Source organism: Panthera uncia, chromosome B4 (assembly GCF_023721935.1).
Source record: "Panthera uncia isolate 11264 chromosome B4, Puncia_PCG_1.0, whole genome shotgun sequence".
Classification (NCBI taxonomy): Eukaryota; Metazoa; Chordata; class Mammalia; order Carnivora; family Felidae; genus Panthera; species Panthera uncia.
The window spans coordinates 76134794-76157400 of NC_064809.1; the positions used below are offsets into that span (position 1 = coordinate 76134794).

Sequence of the window (22607 nt, forward strand, 5' to 3'; positions counted from 1 at the left end):
TGTAAAAAACAGTTTGTACGACACGCTGATGGTGTTTTCTGCCCTTTTTGTTTGAGAATTTGAACATTGCAGGTTAACTTACAAAGTAGACTGTAACAAGGGCAAGATAAACATATGTAGCGCTATATATTTAGTTAAAATAGTGAGGGATGCCTGGGTGGCTCAGTTGATTAAGTGTCTAACTTTAGCTCAGGTCATAATCTTACAGTTCTTGGGTTAGAGCCCTGTGTCAGGCTCTACTGACAGCCCAGAGCCTGAAGCCTGCTTTGGATTCTGTGTCTCCCTTTCTCTGCCCCTCCCTCACTTGTGTTTCTCTCTCTCTCTCTCTCTCTCTCTCTCTCTCTCTCTCTCTCTCTACCTCTGTCTCTCTCTGTCTCTCTCTCTCAGAAATAAATAAACATTAAAAAAATTGTTTAATAAAATAGCAAAACCCTTACCGTATTTCTTTACCGGGGCTTGGGGGAGATTTGGGGTAGAACTTCAACTTGCTAACATTCAGTTAGGCCCAGGTTTGACATTTAGAAGTGACAGTTTGAGAGAGTGATGGTGCCCCTGCCCATGGAGGAAGCAACATCTATAGCATTCAGTGTGATCAGGGACTTGGCCCTTTAATGAAATGTCGAATAGAGGTGAATTTGACTTATTTTACCATGGGGTCAAATTCTAGCCAAATGCTGTGGATATGAGACTGAGATGGGAAAACTCAGGTTCTCCTTCTGATGTCATTGCCCCGGAAGATGTGGTCTTTGCACCGGGTGCATGGAGTTGACCAGACGAGGCGTTTGGGTCCCAGCCAGATTCTTTGGTTAACTGTAGGTTTGTACAAACTTAACCTGGTCATCTCATCTGTAGCGCTAAGGATGATCCGTGGTCATGTTTCACTCTACTTCTTGAGGTTAATAGGATTGTAGGATCAAAGTAAAAAGATGTTATAAAGAGCATATGTTTGTGCTCACACTCTGGACAATTTGTCCAGTATGTAACCAACTTTAACCTTTATAAGACTTTACTCACCTGATTTACTCTTGTTTTCAGGCTACAACTGAGGTGGAAATTAAGAAGAAAGGCCCTGGATCTCTCTTAGTTTCCATGGACCAACTGGCCTCCTATGGACGGAAGGACAGAATCAACAGTATATTGAGTGTTGTTACAAATACACTAGTAGAAGGTATGTGCCCTTGATGTCAGCCCAGACCACCAAGATAAAATTACGTCCTGTGCACGATAAATATAATCCCTGTCCCTTGGCCTGACTTTTGCAAAAATTGACTCTGAACTTTAGGAATAGTCTACTTGTTATAGAAACCAGCATCCCATGTCTGCATGCAGAGAATCAAATAAGGACTTCAAAGCTGCTGCCAGCATTGTATACAGATAGATAAGAAGTATGAAGGAATGACATTTAAGAGTGAGCTAGCAGATCTCAAGAAGACTGTAATTGTCACGAGAGGCCAGCAGGGTGATATGAGGCACGAAGGATATAGACTGAAGTGTGAAGATACGAAATAATGGAACCCCCCTCCTGCCCTCTAGCCCAAAACATACCTTCCTCTTTTCCTTTTTAGCACCCTACAACCCTTTTGCTTTTCCCTGAAGGACTAATGTACTGTGCATTTTGATTGCACCTAATTCTGCCTCTCATCAAACACCCCCACATACCCATAAATATATTTGATGTGTGAATAGGTAAGCTGAAACCCCTCTTATTCCGGCGCTCTGTGCCACAGGAAAAGAGCAGCCGCTGTTGAATCATAGCCTATCTGCAGGAGTGTTGCTGTCAGTGCCTGAACTTCGTATTAGGTGGCTCCTCCGTGACACAGCCTGGCCCGCTGAGGAATGTCAGGATTTTCCATTACACCACAGCCCCCCAGCGGGTGTCCCATCTGTCCGGTTGTGGTCTGTATTCTAGGCTCCCCTTTGTTTCGTCAGATGTAGATTCCGTAACTGGGTTTTCTCTCACAAGATTCTGACTGATCCTGCATGAATCCTCTTCTTTTGATTCATGTTGCTTTAGCTGAGCTGTCCCACTGTAGATCCAGAATATTCTTGAAGCCTCAGACTGCTGTTCTTCAGAGTTCAAACCCCCAGGCTAACCCCACAATACCCAGAGCCCCTCCTTTTTTTTTTTTTTTTTAAACGTTTTATTTATTTTGAGACAGAGAGAGACAGAGCATGAACAGGGGAGGGGCAGAGAGAGAGAGAGACACAGAATTGGAAACAGGCTCCAGGCTCTGAGCCATCAGCCCAGAGCCCGACGCGGGGCTCGAACTCACAGACCGTGAGATCATGACCTGAGTTGCAGTCGGACGCCCAACCGATTGAGCCACCCAGGCTCCCCAGCCCCTCCTTTTGTAAGGAGAGTCAGAATTTCCTGGTGTCCTTGGAACAAGTTATTTTTTGAGTCATTTAAGCCCAATACCACTTCTACTCAGAGAAAAAGAGTTCAGCAGGGGCGTCTGTGGTAAAGGGAGAACCCCCAGAAAGAAAAACTCTTCGAGTGTTTCCCTTCTCACATGTGAGCAAGGAGTTAGACTATACCTAGACTAATCTTGAGACTGTATCAAGCCAAAAAGAGTATTGAATTGACTATTACCAGCTGCCTCCACACTTCATTTATGTCTGTTTTCTTTAATTCTCATTGAGGTCATTGTCTGAGAGAGCATCTTTAAACTTTGTGGTTTATACTTTGAGATTATAGGTAAATAACTGCAGAGCATAAGAATTGCAAGCTAAGGGGCTCCTCCCGGGTGGCTCAGTCTGTTAAGTGTCTGACTCTTGATTTCAGCTCAAGTCATGATTTCACACTTCACGAGATCAAGCCCCACGTCAGGCTCTGCACTGACAGCATGGAGCCTGCTTGGGAATCTCTCTCTCTCCCTCCCTCCCTCCCTCCCCCTCTCTCTCTCTCTCTCTCTCTCTCTCTCTCAAAATTAGTAAATAAACTTAAAAAAAATTCCAATCTAAGAAACACTAGCTTAAGAACCTTGGCTAATTTTATTCTTCACTTGGAGACAAGAATGGGATTTCTCTGGGAATCTGTGGAAGTTGAGAAAGACAAATGAACCCCCTCCAACAGGCATATTTTATTACTGGCAAAGACGTCAGAACAGCAGAACTGTTGGTGTAGAGCAACAATTCTGTAGTTGATTACTACAGTGGCCTAGCGCAGGGTCTAGTCAAGGTCAATGCTCAAGAAATGTTTGTGGGGCTGAACCTTGCTGTGCTTGGTCGGTGCTGCGGGCTTCCTGTCAGAGGCCTTGGTGCTTCCATTCCTCTACAGAGTTGGATAGAAACACTGGAGTGGTAGCTCTGCCTTTTTCTTCTCCTTTTTCTTCCTCTTCTCCCTGTGCTCTTCCTTCCCTTCCTGTTCTGCTATACTCATTCTCCACCCTCCACCCACCAGCACACACATGATAAAAAAATAGACGCAGGGGTAGCTCAGGGGAGAGAGACAGTCATAGTTGTGTTCCTGAGTAGGAAGCCGTCCCAGCTTTTTCTCCCTTTTCTAAGTCCTAATGCTCACATAGCCTTTCACTGCTCAGACATTCCACTGTCCCCTCCCCTAGTATTCAACTCGCTTTGTTAAAGCCGAGGAGACAGAACCGCTATAAGCAAAGAACAATGAATGGCTGGAACTGAAGAATTTGAGAGGGAGTTGAAGGGCATTAAGAAACTCCATTCCTGGGGCACCTGGGTGGCACAGTCGGTTAAGCGTCCGACTTCAGCCAGGTCACGATCTCGCTGTCCGTGAGTTCGAGCCCTGCGTCAGGCTCTGGGCTGATGGCTCGGAGCCTGGAGCCTGTTTCCGATTCTGTGTCTCCCTCTCTCTCTGCCCCTCCCCCGTTCATGCTCTGTCTCTCTCTGTCCCAAAAATAAATAAAAAACGTTGAAAAAAAAAATTAAAAAAAAAAAGAAACTCCATTCCTATTTCACCGCTGGCCCCTCTGTGTTTAATGATTGCTACAGCATTAAAAGCCAGCGTTGAATGAATAATTATTCCTGCTTCTCAGGCCTTCAGTTCAGAAACTCTGACATTATTTTAATTTTTGGATTACCAAACCAAAGAAGCAGGCTTCTACCTACCGATGGCTTAGAAACCACAGTGGAGCATTCCAGAATCATGTAAATAATGAGAAAATCCTGCCTGCTGTGTGTCACACCTAGCCCGTTGGCAGACATGCTCACGCGGATCCAGTAAAGTCAGCAGAATTCACAGTCAGCAGAGCCATCAGCTTGGGGATATTTCAGAGGACTGGGGGTAGGGTGTGGGCAGAGAGCAGTACGGTCTCACTTCTCAAAGCAACGAGGCTGTGGGAGGCGGGGAGACCGTTGGCGAAGTAAGAATGAAGACGTGATGATAGTTGGCATTCTTGGTTCTCAGGTAAAACAGGTTCAGAAACTCCTTATAGAGGCAACTGGCCATAGCTGTTGCTGCCATGATTCGTTGATTCACTCTTTTGTTCAACTGACAGGCAGCATCCATACGATTGCTTATTTGCTATCCGCCTTTCCTGGTGTGGCTGTAAGCTCTGTGAGGACGGGGACTCTTGTTCACCAGCGAATTCCCAGTGCCTCGTATGCTGTAGGTGCTGAAACATTGTTGAATTGGACTGAGAGAAGCCCTGCCTTCAGAAACCTCACAGTCTGCTAACCCCACCATCTTGGTGGAATTGTGAGGCCCTCTCTGAAAACACCTCCCAGTACGCCTGAGGTTGAGACTACGGTAACCCCTCTGAAAATGTACAGCAGCAAAGTACGGGGAACCCCACAAACCTTTGGCTATCTCGTCTTCCCCCAGACCAGATTCTTAGCCGTGTCGGGCACGTGGGGCCAGTAACAGTTTACAAGGTTGCACGTCACTCTCTAAACCTTTACGTTCACCTAATTGATCTTTTCTAGCTCGTAAAGTTCCACGTTGTATTACTGTTTGTGGAACGGAAAAGATCATCCTGAGATCTTACCTGAGACAATGTGGATGTGATCCCTAGTATCCCTGTAGGAATCTCCTTCGTGCCCCGTAGGGTAGGGAAACCCCTCTTCAGTATCTGGCAAAGACTGGGAGCCTAGTGCACTCTACAACAGTACAATTGTATCTCCTGTCAGAAACGTGAACAGTCGCTGCCTCAACCTCCACGTGCCAGTGAACAGCAGACATTTGGAGAAGGGAGGAGATTAAAAAAAGGAACGGAACCAAATTTCCAAATATGTCCTATAAGAATTTATGGAAATAAGAGAACCTTTTCATTTTCTTTTTTTGGTTAGAAAACTAAATTTACCTTGGGAAGGGAGGGAGTTCTATGAGGAAGAAGCCAAAGCAAATTTTCTTCACAGACTTCCTTTCCCACGCAGACTCCCACGTGGCGCTTACTGTGGCCCTTAAATCTGAAAAACCAAGGCAACCATTTTCTTAGCAACCAGGGAGCCAATCAAAAACCCAACCCAAGCACCCCATCTGAAATAAAGCCATCACCATGGGTACCATCCAGCTGGTTGGCAAAAGGGAAAGTAGACTAATTTCAGGCAGCCATCTTGTTCTTGGTGAAATGTTGGGAAACTTTTATTCATTCCCTGAGTGATTTGATTTTGTCAGCAGAATTGCTTTGGGGTGTGGGATGGATGCGGTTATATCCAACCCGTGGAACCAAGACCTGGCCTCTAAGGATTATCATGCTGATGGGTTTTCAAAACTACGTCTCTTAAAGAACATCCTCCTAGATCAAGGTCCTTGGGCGATTGTAATCCAAGCTGTTCTAATTCCTACTTAACTTGAGGAGGGCTTTGTTACCCAGGGCCTCCTGCCTAGAATGTTGTGGCTGCCAGCTGAATGGCTCTCTGCCTTTATGTCTAATGGTCCTTTTTCATCTTCATTTTGTGATGACCCTAGAGGTCATCTTGGTCCGGTGATATTCCATCCGTGTCTATCAGAGTCCCAGGATCCTGGGGAAGTGCCTCAGGGAAGGAAGAATTCCATCGGGCTGAGCTTCAACTAGAGGAGTTCCTGGTTTATCTGTGTCATATATTGGGGGCCACATAAGATCTTGTTTGAGACCAACCAGTTCTGTTTCTAAAAGAGAAAGAAGACAAGAAAAAGGAAAGGGGAAAGAGATGGAGGAAGGAAGGACGAAAACAGAGAAGGGAATGATGAGGGTGAGAAAGGACAAAAGGGCCAGCGAGAAGGAGAAAAGAAGAGATGGGGGACGAGAGAGAGGAAGGGAGGGAAGCGGGGAAAGGAGTGGGACTCCCATGCCCAACTCGGTCGTGAATTGTGAACTCATTGACTTGCGCTTCTGCGGGAACGTAAGAGACACACTGCACATAGTAGCCCGGCGGCCAGTGCTGCTTCTTTTCTGCTGCAAAGATAATAATAATAGCAAATGCTTCTCACTGTATGCCAGGGTGTTCCAAGGCACTTTATATATATATCTTAGCTCATTTAATTCAGCAGATTGAAGTAATGTACTCAGGTTCCCACAGTTAGCAGTGTCTGAGCTGGTATTTGCACCCAGGTATGTCTGCTTTCAGAGTCTATGCTTTTGATTGCTTCTCTGGTAATAATTTAGTGATACAACGTATAGTGTAATACCTGCCATTTATTGAGGACTTGCCTTGTGCCAGGCACTGTGCTGCCTGCTTTACGTCCATCAACTCATGCAGTCAGTGGATGAGGATTACAGGACTCGTGTCGTCCTATAGCCTGTATAGTAAGTGTCATTTCAGATGAGGCAACAGAAGAACAGGAATCGGTAACTTGCCTGACATCACACGTTGTGAGTGTTGAAGCCAGTTGGACCAGGGAGTCAGACTCCAAAGGCCAAGCCCCTAACCAGAATGCTGTGCTCCCCAAATGGATGGATCACACTCTAATTTACAGCTAGATGTTGTTAACAACGAAATGACCCGGTATTTCCCATGCCTCCTCTTTGCCTTCAAGAGAAATGAAATGGAAGCGGGAGGACCGCACAGTTAGGGCAGTCAGCACTCAAACCATCTTTCTTCTCGTGGTTCAAAGCAGCGATTACCTTAATGAGTCAGTGAGGAGGAGTAGTGGCTCTTTGAAACCCTCTTTGTTTTCTCACCGTGATCGAGGGCCACCTTTGTTCTTTACTCACTACAGAACTGGAAGAGTCTCAGAGAAAGTGCCCACCGTGCTGGTACAAATTCGCCAATACTTTCCTCATCTGGGAGTGCCACCCCTACTGGATAAAACTGAAAGAGATTGTGAACTTGATCGTTATGGACCCTTTTGTGGACTTGGCCATCACCATCTGCATTGTCCTGAATACCCTGTTTATGGCAATGGAGCATCATCCTATGACACCGCAATTTGAACACGTCTTGGCTGTAGGAAACCTGGTAAGATGGAACGTTCTCTCCTGATTTTATGATCTGAACATGTTTTGCCTGTAGGACATCTTTTTCTGATACTGGAAGCTGGAGCTTAGTTGAAAAGAAAGTAATAGTTAATTGGAAGACAAATGCTTCCACATATGGCGCAGCCCCAGCCACTTCTGCTCACTGTTGTGATCCCGTGGCTGTTTCCTCTTTCTGCAGAACTTTCAAGACGTCATTTAGGAGCTGTTGGCAGAAACCCAGGCATGGTGACAGAATGGGAGGCATGGTGCAGTGGGTTGGTTTTGGCAACCTGAGCCAAGGACTTGGGGAGTTTTTTTCTCATTCCCTTTCTCACATTGCTGCCTGCAGTGTTCCAGCACACCACTTCCCCTTTCACCTTCAGTAGCAGGCGCCACAAAATATAGGGGAGCTCTTTTGGTGCATTAAACGTAACTATAAATTTGCCTGCACTGTCATACCTTAATTACCCATATGGGGCCCATCTCGGGGAAACTTTTAATTCCAGGCTGGTTTTCCCCTCCTGCCCAACTTCTGGGCTCTAGTCCAGTTTCTACCGTTAGTTGATCTGTGCCAGATTTACTTTCATGTTAGCTTAAGTCATATATTTAACTTATTACATTATTTAGAAGATAAGAATGAGTTGGTTGTTTTTTGTTTTTTGTTTTTTAATAGGTGACACAGTGTATTCTAAAGTCAAATAGTTGTGATTTGGGGATTGTCTGTTTTATTTCTGTAGTCCAAAAATCAGGAGTTGATTGAATTTTGATAGATGGGAAAGAATTAGTTGGAAAGGATCCTCTAGATCTCCTGGGCTTCATTATTCCTTAGGAGTTTCACCACAAGCAAGTCAAATCTAATTGTTGCCATTTAACTTGAGTACGATCTCTGCCTGATGTCTGTCTGTGTCTCTCTCTGTCTCTCTGTCTGTCTCTCTCTCTCTCTCTCTCTCTCTCTCACACACACACACACACACACAGTTTTTACATTAAGTCCAAATAAGCTATTAAAGTGTTATAAAATCATTTTGAGTTCTGATTATGAAAACACATGTGACAAAGGAGACCCTTTATCTGGTTAGTCCTTGCAGCCCATCATGTTCCCTGGTACACATCCAAGATAATTCTGTGGTCTTTCTACTCTGCATGTCTGAGTTAGGGATCCTTGCATCAGGCTCTGCACTGGGCGTAGAGCCTGCTTAGGATTCTCTCTCTCTCCCTCTCTCTCTCTCTGTCCCTCCCCCGCTCATGCTCCCTCCCTGTCTGTCTCTCTCCTCTCTCTCTCTCTCTCTCTCTCAAAATAAATAATAAAAGCAAATAAAGTTTAAAAAATAAAAAAAAGTAATTCTTCATACGTCAAACAGTTACAATTTATTTTTACCCAAACCCCAAATATTGGCAGTACACTAGGTTGAAATAACATGCTTGCCGACCTCTGTCATGGGCATTTCCCCCAGGCCTCTGGATGCCATTCATCCCATTGAAAGGCAGCAATGTGTCATTGTTGATTTTCTCTTAGGAACCAGAGTTCCCACAGTATAAATATTCCATGGTCAGTTAGCCAGTGCTTACTGTGGAGCATTTCCCGTGTGTTCACCAGAACCAGTGGTGAATTCAGTCTCTATTTAGCGTGTGAAGCAGGCTGCCATTTCTATGTAGAGAAACCTTCCATGGGTTTATGCCGAGGGTAAAACGTATGTCAGGGATCGATTAGCTGCCCTCACTTAGAGTGATGTTCCCTCTGTAGATACTTAGCGCGCACGGTGAACTTTGATTTTTGCTTCGCTGGATCTCTTCAGGGAAGATTCTCTTTCAGTTTTAGAATACCGCATCTTCAATTTAGAAAAGTGGGGAACCATGGAAAAGTACAGGGACGTAAAACCTTGCGGGCCATGCATCCATTTTGATTTCTATCACGCCATTCTGTTTTGCTATTGCTATACATTCATTGAGTCTCTTTCCCAACAGCATCTGTAATCTAAGTATTTTTCACTATTTTCAATTCTGTCTTCAGACTACATCTTCAAAGTTTTCCTTAAACTCCTTCGTTTGTAAAATTGGTAACCAGGTAGTTGCAAGGACTAATTTATTACGAGTTTAAAACCCATTACGTTAAAGTCCTCCTCTAAAATCATAATATTCAGTAAGAGTGGGGTGTTACATGGTTAGCTTAGAATGAGGGTACAGCTCTTGTCGAGACTGGCATTCATGGGATTTTACTTTCTTACCACGTGTGATGTTATTAAGTCCTGTGGGAGGCCGAAGGCACTGGGAAACACAGGGTGCTCTGAAGGGTAGAAAAGTGGGAGTCAGGTAACTCAGGGAACAAGTCGTTCTCATACCCAGTAAGCTCTCAATCCAAACAGTTATTACGTCATTGATTATCACATTTAAAAAATCAAAAGGAAGCACGAAACTGTCCAGCAAGGATATATATATTCCTTGAGGATACATTCACCCAATAGAATTTTATGCAACTTCGTAGCAACATGGACTGAGTTGTGGTAAGTGAAAAACAAGACCCAAGGTATTATGTACTCTATGATTTTGCAATTCTGTCAAAATATACACACATTGGGAGAAAAAAAAAAAAACAGAAAGGGAATACATAAAACTGATAGTTGTGTGTAAGATGGAGACTCTAGTTTTTTCCTGTATTTTGCACACTTGTGACAATGTTCTGTTGCTTTTACAATTTAAAATAAGAAACCCTGCAGCGTGTGTCTAAGTTTGATAAGACACATAATATCAAATCAGGGATACTGTATTTTTTAATATAATTATAACTCAATTAATGATTTTTTTTTTTAAGGCAAATGTCCCAAGCACAAACATTCAAAATGACTGCTGACCCTTTAGAAGGAGTCCCCTATGTGGTATTCCTATTACTTAAAATCATTTTGTTTTTTTAATGTTTATTTTTGAGAGAGAGAGAGAGAGACAGAGTGCGAGCGGGAGAGGGACAGAAAGAGAGGGAGACACAGAATCTGAAGCAGGCTCCAGGCTCCGAGCTGTCGGCACAGAGCCCGATGCGGGGCTTGAACTCGCAAACTGTGAGATCGTGACCTGTGCTGAAGTTGGACCCTTAACTGACTGAGCCACCCAGGCACCCCTGCTTAAAATCGTTTTTTAAATGCATTCTTGTACAGTGTAATTTGGGTGGTTCTGGTAATGACGATGTAAACATTGGGACTGTGCTTGATTCACGAGGGAGACAAGACTATCCTTTATCATGTGGTATAGCCCTGGGACATTGAAGGATTGGTGTCCTCAGATGCACAATTTAGCAAGGCTGGGTCTTAAGGCTTCTTGGACATGTATTCAAAGATAATGATAAAGGCATTCTCTTTCTATTATTTCTTTTTCTTACCCCCTGCCTTCCCCCTCTTTAGGTTTTCACTGGAATTTTCACAGCGGAAATGTTCCTGAAGCTCATAGCCATGGATCCCTACTATTATTTCCAAGAAGGTTGGAACATTTTTGACGGATTTATTGTGTCCCTCAGTTTAATGGAACTGAGTCTAGCAGACGTGGAGGGGCTCTCGGTGCTGCGATCTTTCCGATTGGTATTCCATGTTTCTCCAACTTCTTTTTACATTTCCTGTCTTGTACCTACTAAAAAAATTTTCCACAAGTTAGTCTGATGATTAAAAGAATCCTTAGCTATATTCCGCTCACAATTCCAGTTGGCGATTTATTGGCTTAGATTCTAAAATCTTGAAAATTTTTCTGCTAAACGCCTAATATAGAAGTTAGTTTTTAATTTCAATTAACAAACAGAAATCCATTTTAGGAAGTTCCTCAGAAAATAATGGTTAATCTGACAGATGAAAAAGAAAGACTCTCAAGGACTATTCTGAGGTCTAAGTTGGATTTGGTAATAAATCTGTTTCTTCGTCTGAACTCTCCCCGAAATGGCAAGGATTTCTCCTTGTTCAAAGATGTGTCTCATTTCTTCTGTCATGGTGACCCCTTCCAGAAAATGAGAATGAAATAATTTTTAAAACTATATTGAAATTAATGGTTGAACATTCAGGTTTTTTCTTTAACACTAGCTGAGAAAGATTCTGTAATATATTTGAAGAAGTTAATGTTAAAATTATTAAAATGACTCTGACAGAATAGTTAATGATGTCCTCGAAAGAGCTTCCCATAAACATAGGCATAAGTGATGTCCTGATTAAGTCCCTTAAGAAGCTGAGTTACTTTGAGGGTATCCCACTCAAACAAAGCATCAGAACTGGGGGGCTTAGGTTTTTCTCTTCCCATTGGAAAAAATTACCTAAGCACCTGTAACTGAAAGGATTTCAGGTTTTTTTCATCAGGATACTCAGCATATTTAAGAAGGAAGATTGGAATAAAATGGAACTATTTACAAAACAGAGGTCTCACTCAGTCCAGGTCACACATAGCATCTGCCCAGTTTCTGGAACCTCTGCTTACTAGTCTGTGGTTAGGATCCAGCCCACAGTAGACTTTTTGAAAATAGTTCTTATTATCTGGAATATGAGATGAAGGAATAAGAGTTAGAAGCCACCTTAGCACTAATATTCCTAATAATTAAAAAGCCAGTCAGAAAGGGAAAAAATGTGAATGACCCAGATAGTCACACGGAGAAACACCTGGTGGTTCTTGAGCTCTCAGATGAGACTCAAGCTTTGAAAGGAAAAAAAATGTCCCAATCAGCACAGTTGCCTTCTACCAGAATTCCTCTTATCTCATGTGTTAGTCATTAACTCATGATGTCTGGAAATGATCTCATTATTATCATTTCATTCATGGCCTTTCTTCATTATACTTCTCAGACTATTAGCTAAGACTTGTAAATCATTCCTTATAAAACACAGAAACTTCATGATTGCAGATAACAGAAGTTCTGTCCTCTGAATTAATATCATTAGAGTCCGTTCTCATAAGATGTTTGATATATGTGGAACTGCCCCTACTCGGGTATTGTGCTTTTCCTCCAAATTATTCCAAGTATATCACCAAGTTTCATATCAGCCATTGGTTATTTGTTATTTTTTGGCAGACAAAAAGAGAGATTTTAGAATTTTTAAATACATGTTTTTTAAGAAGAGACAGATGACTTATTTCCACTTGTGCCTACTATTTTGATCTTTTGCTTCACTAAAAATCACATTTTCCTTGATATGTTCCTTGAGAAGTCAAGGCAAAATCAGTAGGAAAAGGATATGTTCATGAATGGGTTTTTAAAAAGTGGACTGACCCAGGGACCAATACAGGGGGCTAGAGGCAGTAATCTTGGTTCCTAGTTCTAAATCTTTCACTTACTCTGAAGTTTGTCCATTTTCCCCATCTATGCCTCATGTTCTCCCACTGTAGTCTAAAACAGTTAGAGAGTCCTGGGAACTTCCCAGGGGTGCTCAATAAATTGAAGCTGATCTTACTGACATTATATGTTCTTATTTTAGCCATGTGGTAAGAAAATGGATTCAGTATCATCTGATTTTTGTTTGGGTTCTTTCCCCCTTAGCTCCGAGTGTTCAAACTGGCCAAATCCTGGCCCACCCTGAACATGCTGATCAAGATCATTGGAAATTCAGTGGGTGCCCTGGGCAACCTGACCCTGGTGCTGGCCATCATTGTCTTCATCTTCGCCGTGGTGGGGATGCAACTGTTTGGAAAGAGCTACAAAGAGTGTGTCTGCAAGATCAACCAGGACTGTCAGCTCCCTCGCTGGCACATGAATGACTTTTTCCATTCCTTCCTCATTGTCTTTCGAGTGTTGTGCGGGGAGTGGATCGAGACCATGTGGGACTGCATGGAAGTGGCAGGCCAGGCCATGTGCCTGATTGTCTTCATGATGGTCATGGTTATTGGCAACTTGGTGGTTAGTACTAACTTGTAGAATTTTTCGTTTTTTGCCCCGAGCGTCTTACACCAGTGGGCTTGGTCCTACTACATTCCATATCTGTGCTAGTTTTTATTCTTTCTTGGCCCAAGAACCCTAAGGTGCAAATGAAGGAAAGGAGACTGCTCCTGAGTCATAAGCCCCACAACCTGTCAACCCTTTTTCATAGTTGTGGAAACCAAACTCCGCAAAGTTAAGTGACTTTTCCAAAGTCACACAACTGGTGAATGTCAGGGCTTATATTAGATCCTAGACTACAAAGTCTTTGCTCTTTCTACTACAAAAGTTTCCCTCACTTAAATTAGAATTTCTCAGCTTGACACTGTTGACACTTTGGGTTAGATCATTCTTTGTTGTGGGATTGTCCCATAGATTGTCGAAGTTTAGCAGCATCCCTGACCCCTACCTTCCACCGGCCCGTAGCGCCCCACAGCCTAAGCGGTGACAACCAAAAATGTCTCCAGACATTGCCAGCTGTCTCCTTGGAGGCAAAATTACCCTCCCCTGTGAACCACTGATCTAAAACAACTGAGGGTTTTATCTCACTTGTATAAATGGCAAGTCACGTTTTTGCCTTATTCTGATCTGTCTGCTGTCTTTTGCCTCTGTATATAGAATATTCACCAACAGAGATTTTGACACCATCTTTCTCCAAGAATGATCTGAGGACTAGCCGCAGTGAGATCACTTTAGAGTATGTTAGAAATGCAGACGCTTAGGCCCCACCCCAGAACTACTGAATCAGAATCTGCATTTCTAACAAGTGATTTCCCCAGGTGATTCACCTGCTCACTAAAGTTTAAGAAGTACTGATCTTGCAGATCAGGCCCAATCCCACTCGCAAGTATAGAGCGAGAGGGACCGAAAGAAGGCAGACCCAGATGATCCCCCATCGGCTCATCCAGAGCAGCTCTCTCCCTTCTTGTGCCACAGAGAAGCGTGCCAGTAGAGGCTTCCCGCTCAGCAGCCTCTGAACCGGCCGTGCCACCCTATTCCCTCCTATGACATGTGACAGCGGACACCATGGTGTGTCTGTAATCCCTCCCTTTCCTCACTCCCGACCACCTTTCCCTCAGTCCTGCTCCCTCTGGCCTTCCCACTCCTTCAGTGAACTCAGCTGTTGCCTCCTGGTACATAGTGGAATCCACATTTGTCAGTGCTGACCTCGCTGCCCTTTCTCCCTCCTCCTATTCTCAGTTGTCTCAACACCATCTCCCCGTGACTCTCTACAGATACCTGAGCACATGACCAAATCCAGTATTATTTCCGCTTCTGATGACACCTTTCCAGGTTCCCCTTTGCTCAGGCCTTCTGCCCACCTAGTCTCTAGGAATCTATAACTGTAAGTCTCTTCTGACTCTCTTCCCTCCCTTCCCAGTAATTATCTGATGCCTTTCATACATCTCTCTTCCTGGTATTTCCAAGATCTGACCCATCCTTTCCATTCCATTCCTGTAACCCGTTCAATATTTCTAAAAGTCTGAAGATCGCAGACACCCAGGTTTCACTCATTAAAAAAGACTTGAGTCCCAGGCCCTACACCAGATCTCCTGAATCAGAATCTTTCAGGTGAGGCCAAGGAAAGGAAATATGTATTTTTTCATGCATCCCACCCCAGGAGATTTTGATGCCTGCTAAGGTTTGAGATTACGATAGCCTAATCCAGACCCTTATTAACTCATACAAGTGACACTCTAACGCCTGGTCCGTCCCCACCCCCACTCCCGTATGTTGCTGGTAGGAATGGTTTGCTCAGATTTCTGTCATTTTTATTCCTTTACTCAAAGACCAGTAGGGGATCCAGTTAAATAAAATTCAGATCCCTCAGGCTGGCCTTCAAAGCCCCCTCCAAATCACCCCCATTTTACCAACCATATTCCTTTGTAATTCTACAAATGGCCCAAATAATTTGCATACATATAATTCATTTATTGTTTCCATCCCTCCCACTCTACACGTATTGTCATCTTCACCTAAAATGTATGCCTTACTCTTCTTCAGAAGTATGACAAAGTAAGGGCCAAGTCTAAATCAAGAAGTGAACACCTCTCCCAATATTTAAAGTAAGTCTTAATAAAAATAAATTAATTAATCTTAATATCCAGTGTGGTAAAATAGGATATTCAAACATAAATAAAAGCTTGCATCTGAGGGCTGGACACTTAGATATCCAACAGAATGCAAAAGTCACCATCACTGTCTTATTAAAGTATTTTATTTTGATAAATGTTAGGAAACTAAGCTAGGCTCTCCAAACCTAGCTGTTTTTCTAATGTGGGTTCTGCAGGTGAATACATAGCATCTGTGCCCTCCTTGACCCTCCCAATAAGCCATGTCCATTTTTTTTCTTCTGTTTGGGGGAATTTTCTTCCAAAATGGGTACAGCTTTTGCTTTTTCTGATTACAAGAAAAGTCTCATATTTGGGGGTACATAGGTATGTATGTAAAACTATAAAAGAACCAAGAGAAGAGGTGCTCAACTTGCATTACAATCAAAACGAAACAAACTGCCCACTTGGTGGAAAAGAGTATGGAGGGTCCTCAAAAAATTAAAAATAGATCTATCATATGATCCAGTAATTCAACTGCTGGGTATTTACCCAAAGAAAACAAAAACACTAATTAGAAAAGATACCTTCATCCCTATGTTTATTGCAGCATTATTTACAATAGTCAAGATACAGAAATAACCCAAGTATCCATCCATAGATGAATGGATAAAGGTGTCGTATTTGTATACAATGGAATATTACTCAGCCGTAAAAAGAGAATGAAATCTTGTCATTTGCAACAACATGGATGGAGCCAGAGAGGATTATGCTAAACGAAACAAGTCAGAGAAAGATAAATACCATTTAATTTCACTCATAGGTGGAATTTAAGAGACAAAACAAATGAACAGAAGAAAAAACACAACAGGCTCTTAAATGTAGACAACTGTTGCCGGCGGGGAGGTGGGGGGAACGGGTGAAATAAAGAGGATTGAGAGTACGCTTATTGTGATGAGCACTGAGTAACGTGTAGAATTGTTGAATAGTGCACCTGCAACTAATATAATACTATGTTAATTACACTTCAGTAAAAGAACTTTTTTAAATGCCCACTTAGTTGACATGAGCGCTTAAAACAGTAAGTGGGTCAAACCGAACACAACAGAAACTCTTTGTGCCTGTCACATGAGTCTGTGGGCTTCCAGTCTGTAATCCTAGTCTAGTAGATAACTTTACCTAATACCATCTGCATTCACTCTCCTTTTCCCTAATGCCACTGGTACAGGTGCTGAACCTGTTTCTGGCCTTGCTCCTGAGCTCCTTCAGCGCAGACAATCTGGCAGCCACAGACGACGACGGGGAAATGAACAACCTACAGATCTCAGTAATCCGGATCAAGAAGGGGGTGGCTTGGGCCAAACTCAAAGTGCACGCCTTCATGCAGGCCCACTTTAAGCAGCGTGAGGCCGATGAAGTGAAGCCCCTGGACGAGCTGTATGAAAAGAAGGCCAACTGCATCGCCAACCACACCGGTGCAGACATCCACCGGAACGGTGACTTCCAGAAGAATGGCAATGGCACAACCAGTGGCATTGGCAGCAGCGTGGAGAAGTATATCATTGACGAGGACCACATGTCCTTCATCAACAATCCCAACTTGACCGTGCGGGTGCCCATTGCTGTGGGCGAGTCTGATTTTGAGAACCTCAACACAGAGGATGTGAGCAGCGAGTCGGATCCTGAAGGCAGCAAAGATGTAAGGCCCCAGCCTAAAACCCAACCTTGACTCCGTGTGAGAACCAGCAGGGTTCTGTCAGCTCCCAGGACTGGTTCGGATGTGGGCTTGGGAGAGAGATTGTGGAATGGCCAAGTAGGTTTGAGAACCAACCCTAATGCCCATTGTCATTCTAGGCCTTCCCTAAGTGACCTAGGTCCCTGAGGTGCTCCTAGATCTGTCTCCATTGCTGCTGGATCATCTCGGTCAGTGGCTGGAGCAAACCCTGGAGGACGTCCCTGCCATTAATCTGAGCTGTAGCACTGAGACCAACCAATAGTCACATTTTGTTGAGGGCAGATCACTGTAATTTGTGAGCGGCTTTAATGTTCTACCCAATCCTGACAGAAGTTTTGAGGGCCATCTGGTAATTGTGTGCCCCCCGTGAGCGGGATGATGCAGAGTCTGTAGTAAGAATTGGGAAGAATTCCAGCTGGTTCAGTCTGGAGCAGTCAGTGTGGAGTGGAGGCATCGCTGCAGCGTTCTCCAGCTCTCTTTCCTTTGCAAATCTAGAAACTGGATGATACTAGCTCCTCTGAAGGAAGCACCATCGATATCAAACCTGAAGTAGAAGAAGTCCCAGTGGAACAGCCCGAGGAATACTTGGATCCAGACGCCTGCTTCACAGAAGGTGAAAGGGGGCAAGGGCAGTGGTGGGCAGGTGGCACTTCGTGCTGGTCCCAGATTTCTGCCAGGGTCGGTGGTTGGGTAAGGGTGGGGACTCTGTGGCCATTTTCAAGAACTTTGTTCCCCGCTTCATCATCTTGAGGGAGGTTGAGATTGTTTCCCTTGATTCTTACCTATTCTCAAGTCTCTGTTCTCAAGCACTGAATTGTCCATTTTCTCTCGGCACCAGCCCAAAAACTTCCATTAGAAAGGTATGTTCCGTCACGGCTGTGCGTGCCTCCTGATTCCCCTTTTCTCCTCCTTCTCACTGCTTCTTTATAGGACATCTTCCCAACTCCAGAGGGCCCTGCCCTGCTAGCCTTGCAGCATAGCCCCAGCCCTGCCGCCCTCCATGTCTGAATCAGACATTCTGGTTCAGCCCCAGTACTCCCAGCTGTGTGGTAGGGGCCTGGGAGACCGAGCAGGGGGCAGGTCTGCGCGGGGCTCGCTCCCACGGTCTGACCCACCTCTCCCGCTGGTGCCAGGTTGCGTCCAACGATTCAAATGCTGCCAGGTCAACATCGAAGAGGGGCTGGGCAAGTCTTGGTGGATCCTGCGGAAAACCTGCTTTCTCATTGTGGAGCACAACTGGTTTGAGACCTTCATCATCTTCATGATTCTGCTCAGCAGTGGCGCCCTGGTGAGTCCAGGGGAGAAGGCAGGGAAGGACGGGCTGGGGAAGGCTTCGTAGGGACTAGCGGACCAGACCGGAGGGGGCCCAGGCCCCATTCCTCTGGGAGCACCGACGGCTGCGGCCCCAAGGATAAGGGTCTGCCAGAGTGCTTTGGGCTGGTGTTTTGAGCCGTTGGGATTAGAATTCACTTGTCCACGTCTGCATTTCTTTACACTCCGCACGATCCCTCTCACATCTAAGACCCCCTCTCTATCAGGATGAGAGCACAAACTGCCAAGGACCTTCACTGCTTCGTTTGCCCCGTTCTGAGCGGCTTCCTAAAATGAACTTCCCCTTTTCACCTTACACCCCAACTATCTTGTTCTTGACTTTCCAGTCACCCATCTTCCCTCACACCCAGCTGGATCTGGAGAACCCTGGCATTAGCAAATACCTGAAGGAGCCAGGTCCCTGGTATAAAGGATATTTATATTCCCGTCGCTGTAAGTGCTCATCATTAATCCAGGAGACACACACAGGCTCCCCCCCTGCTGGAACTAATTATCTTGGCCTTTGCTTTCATTTTAGCTGGATTATAACTGTGGAGATCTGGACAGGATCAGGTGTGAGAGAGCCGTTTCCCAGTTGGGTAGATTTGAGGACAGTAAGGACTTAGAGACGCTACACATTTTCCTTCTTTGAGTTAAGGGAAAGCTGAAAAATATAGAACTTTGAAGTGCTTTTAAAGAAGGCAGGCACAGGGCACCTGGGTGGCTCAGTCAGTTAAGCGTCCAACTTCGGCTCAGGTCATGATCTCACGGTTCGTGAGTTCGAGCCCCGTGTGGGGCCCTGTGCTGCCAGTGCAGAGCCTGCTTGGGATTCTCTCTCCCTCTCTCTCTGCCCCTCCCCCTACCTCTCTTTCTCTCTCTCAAAATCAACTGGAAGAAAAAAAAAAAAACATAGCAAAGTGAAGCCACAGCTAAAATGTCTGAGAAAAGACAAGAATGGGGTTAAAGTGGGACTTCAGAGGGAGGGCCTAGAGCCTCCAGTGACAGGAAGCTCAGTCTTGCACATCTCTCGTGTACTGGGTGACAGAACGGATCTCTGCACAGGGAGGTGAGGGGGACGTTGACATGGAAGCCTTTGAGGTTTTCATAGAGCAGACGGGGTCTATTTGTACCCAGACCCTGAAAAGGACTTTGGGCCCCTGACCGCTGCCCCCACTGCCCCGTAAAGAAACTGGAATATCTGATGTCCTTGTGCCTCCATGTTAGAAATGTATCTGCAGGCAGCCCGATTGTGTCCTTCCTTCCAGAACTGTCCGGAGCGGGACCTCCCGTTGCACGACACGGGACTTTTGTGCCACTTGTAGCTTTCTCTCGTGCTTCAGGACTCCCTCTTCCCCCTCTCTGCAGCCCACCACCCCACTCGTGGGAATGATCATACCTTCATGTCAGGGAATTCCCTCGTTCAGGGACTCCAGGGAGAAAGATTTTCTTCGCCTGGGCGCCTCCCAGCCCTGTGACCTTCCCCCTATATCAGTGGCATCCAGGGCTGAAAGGAGAAAAGATTTTGTCATACAGACAGAGAGAGCATTGGCAAGGACACGGAGAAGCCGGAACCCGCATACGCTGCCCGAGGAAACCTAGAACGGCGCGGCCACTCTGGAACGCTGGTTGGCAATCCCTCAAAACCTGACACCTCCGGTCCCCTGTCAGCCGGAAGTTCCACACCTGGGCCTTGTACCCTAGGGAAACGAAGACAGATCCACATAAAAACTTACCGCATGCACGTTCACAGCAGCACTACGCACAATAGCCAGAAAGCAGACACACGGCGTCCGTCAGTGATGAGGGTAGACCAAGCACGATAGAGCCACACCATGGGGTATTCTCCATCCACAACAAGAATTGCAGTCGTGACGCCTGCTGCAGCGCGTGGCGTAAGAAGCCTGTCACCGAGGGCCACATATCATATGACTGCGTCCATGTGAAGTGTCTGGAATGGGCAGATCTGAAGAGAGAAGGTAGCCTAGTGGCTGCTTGGACTAGCGGGACACAGGGAGGCTAGAAGGTGGCGGCGGGAGGGTGTGGGGTTTCTTTTAAGAAGCCCCGTGGGGCCGGGCAGTGGGGCGAGAGAGACAGGAAGGCGATGACGATGACGACAGGCCGGCCTCAGGCCGAGGAGCTGCCAGGGCAGTGGGGGGCCTTCCGGTGTCACGTGCAGCCTTCAGGCACGTCAGGCAGCTGCTGCTTCTCTTTCAGGCCTTCGAGGACATCTACATTGAGCAGAGAAAGACCATCCGTACCATCCTGGAGTATGCCGACAAAGTCTTCACCTACATCTTCATCCTGGAGATGTTGCTCAAGTGGACGGCCTACGGCTTCGTCAAGTTCTTCACCAACGCCTGGTGCTGGCTGGACTTCCTCATCGTGGCTGTACGTGTCCTGCTTTCTACTTCCCACCCCTCCCAGCAGGAAAACAAAAACAGGGATGCTCCTCCCTCCAATGGCCACGGTTGCCTGGGGACGTAGATGTCGGACAGGATGTAGCCGTAGGTTTGGGTACAGTTCCTTTCAGGGCACTCAGATCTTAACTTTGGGAGAGGGAGCGCTGAAGCCCCTACGTTTGCTCCAGGGACTAACCACCTAGCTCTTTGCTCTGGTGGTTTGGCTTCAGAGGGTCAGAGATTAGGAATGGGGGGAGGAATCACTGGTGTCCGCGCCCCTTGCTGTTAGGCTGGGAACAGGAAGGTTCTTGCCCCACACCAGCAGGACGTCCTCTTTCTGGTGCCAGGAGAGGGGCGCGGATGAGGTGGGTGCTGCTGGGGTACAGGTCGGCGGGGTCGGGGGGAGGGTCTCGGCAGGCTCTCCCACTCACCATTCCTATGGACGCTCCCGTCAACTCAAGGCTTGTACCAGACTCCTCTGAACCAGTCAGTCTATCCAGAAGAGACAGAGTTCACACCAGAATACCCCGCCCTCTTCCCACACGTTGCCATTTCCACAGTGGTGCTCAAACTTAAAAGAATCCTTTTTTCCTCCAGGTTCCAAGACCGTCTCTCCAAGGCTTGGTGGCCTCTGATCATCTGCAAGGCTTGGTGCCCATTACCTCCTGTGTTGTTTTTCAGGGTGGGAGCTGCATCATCTGTAACTATTTCTCACCCCCTCCTCCCCAGCCCTTGTTCCTTGTTGGTGCTTCTAACCATGATGAATGCTTCTTATTCTGTGTAATCACTGAAGCTCTTTTCTTCTAGCCGATCAGCATTTGAAAGAAAGGGTGAATGGGAATTTCAGGACCAGGGCCTATGGAGAATTCACTTCCTGCTGAGGGCTAAGTGCCAAGAAAGTGGAGTGTTTGGAGGCTGGCTTGGCACATTTAGAATATAGGTTTTCTCAGCTGTCTAGTAAACTACCTGTAGAGTGGCTCTGGGATCCACAATAGAGCAGCATGGAAGTCTCTCTCTCAGAAAGCAGGAGCCCAGCACTCAGCACCAGAGATCCCTGCTCTATAAACGCATTCCTGTTCCCACACAGTGTCTGCAGCTTCCGTGGTTAAGGACTCCCAGGAGCTGTCACTCTGCTCCCATTTGCATTCCCTTTTCAGAAATCAAACCTTTGGGAAGATGCCCAAATGAGGTGAGGAAGTCACCCTCTGCCCTTGAAGGCATCCAAGCGGGTACTGCCCCGGAGGGTGCCAACATGAGACCCCTTCCGATGGAAGGGTTCTTCCCCCCACAGACGGAAAGCTTAGGTTCTAAGAATTAAGGAAGGGGCTTGAGATACGGCCCAGAGAACTAAAGTGACACTGGGCCAGCTCTCTTTCCACAGAACAGGACCACTTGGAGTCAGGTGGGACACCTGTGGGAGTCCTAGAAAGCCCCTCATCTTCTGGGCCTTCCAAGAATTCAGATAGATAATCCACTACCACACTTCCAATAGCCCTCAGGAAGCTGTGATTTAGAACAGATCTTCCCCACCACGACCTTTACCTCTTGCCCCTGCCCCAACCTGAGCTACTGATTCTCTTCTCTCTGGGGTGCACAACCCCAGAAGCCAAGGCAATTGATCAGGTGTCCTGCTTTCCTCTGGAACCCAAATAAGCTGGTAAAAGCATTGATGGTCCTGCACATCACCATTTATTAAGTACTCTTTTTTTTTAATGTTTATTTATTTTAGAGAGAGTGAGGGACAGAGCATGAATAGGGAAGGGGCAGAGAGAGAGGGAGACACAGAATGGGAAGCAGGCTCCAGGCGCCGAGCTGTCAGCACAGAGCCGGACGCGGGTCTCGAACTCACGAACCGCGAGATCATGACCTGAGTCGAAGTCGGACGCTCAA

At 45.8% G+C, this 22607-nt stretch overlaps 1 protein-coding gene across 2 annotated transcripts in view; it reads left to right on the forward strand.

Moving 5' to 3' along the window:
* SCN8A (sodium voltage-gated channel alpha subunit 8) overlaps positions 1–22607 on the forward strand; it is a 118293-nt gene that overhangs the window by 71455 nt on the left and 24231 nt on the right. For both annotated transcript variants that reach the window (XM_049625488.1, XM_049625487.1), the window contains exons 12-19: positions 1036–1168; positions 7115–7353; positions 10742–10915; positions 12847–13203; positions 16501–16971; positions 17503–17620; positions 18141–18295; positions 20533–20706. In XM_049625488.1, the coding sequence (XP_049481445.1) occupies positions 1036–1168; positions 7115–7353; positions 10742–10915; positions 12847–13203; positions 16501–16971; positions 17503–17620; positions 18141–18295; positions 20533–20706 (1821 nt within the window). The remainder of the gene's footprint in view (positions 1–1035; positions 1169–7114; positions 7354–10741; positions 10916–12846; positions 13204–16500; positions 16972–17502; positions 17621–18140; positions 18296–20532; positions 20707–22607) is intronic.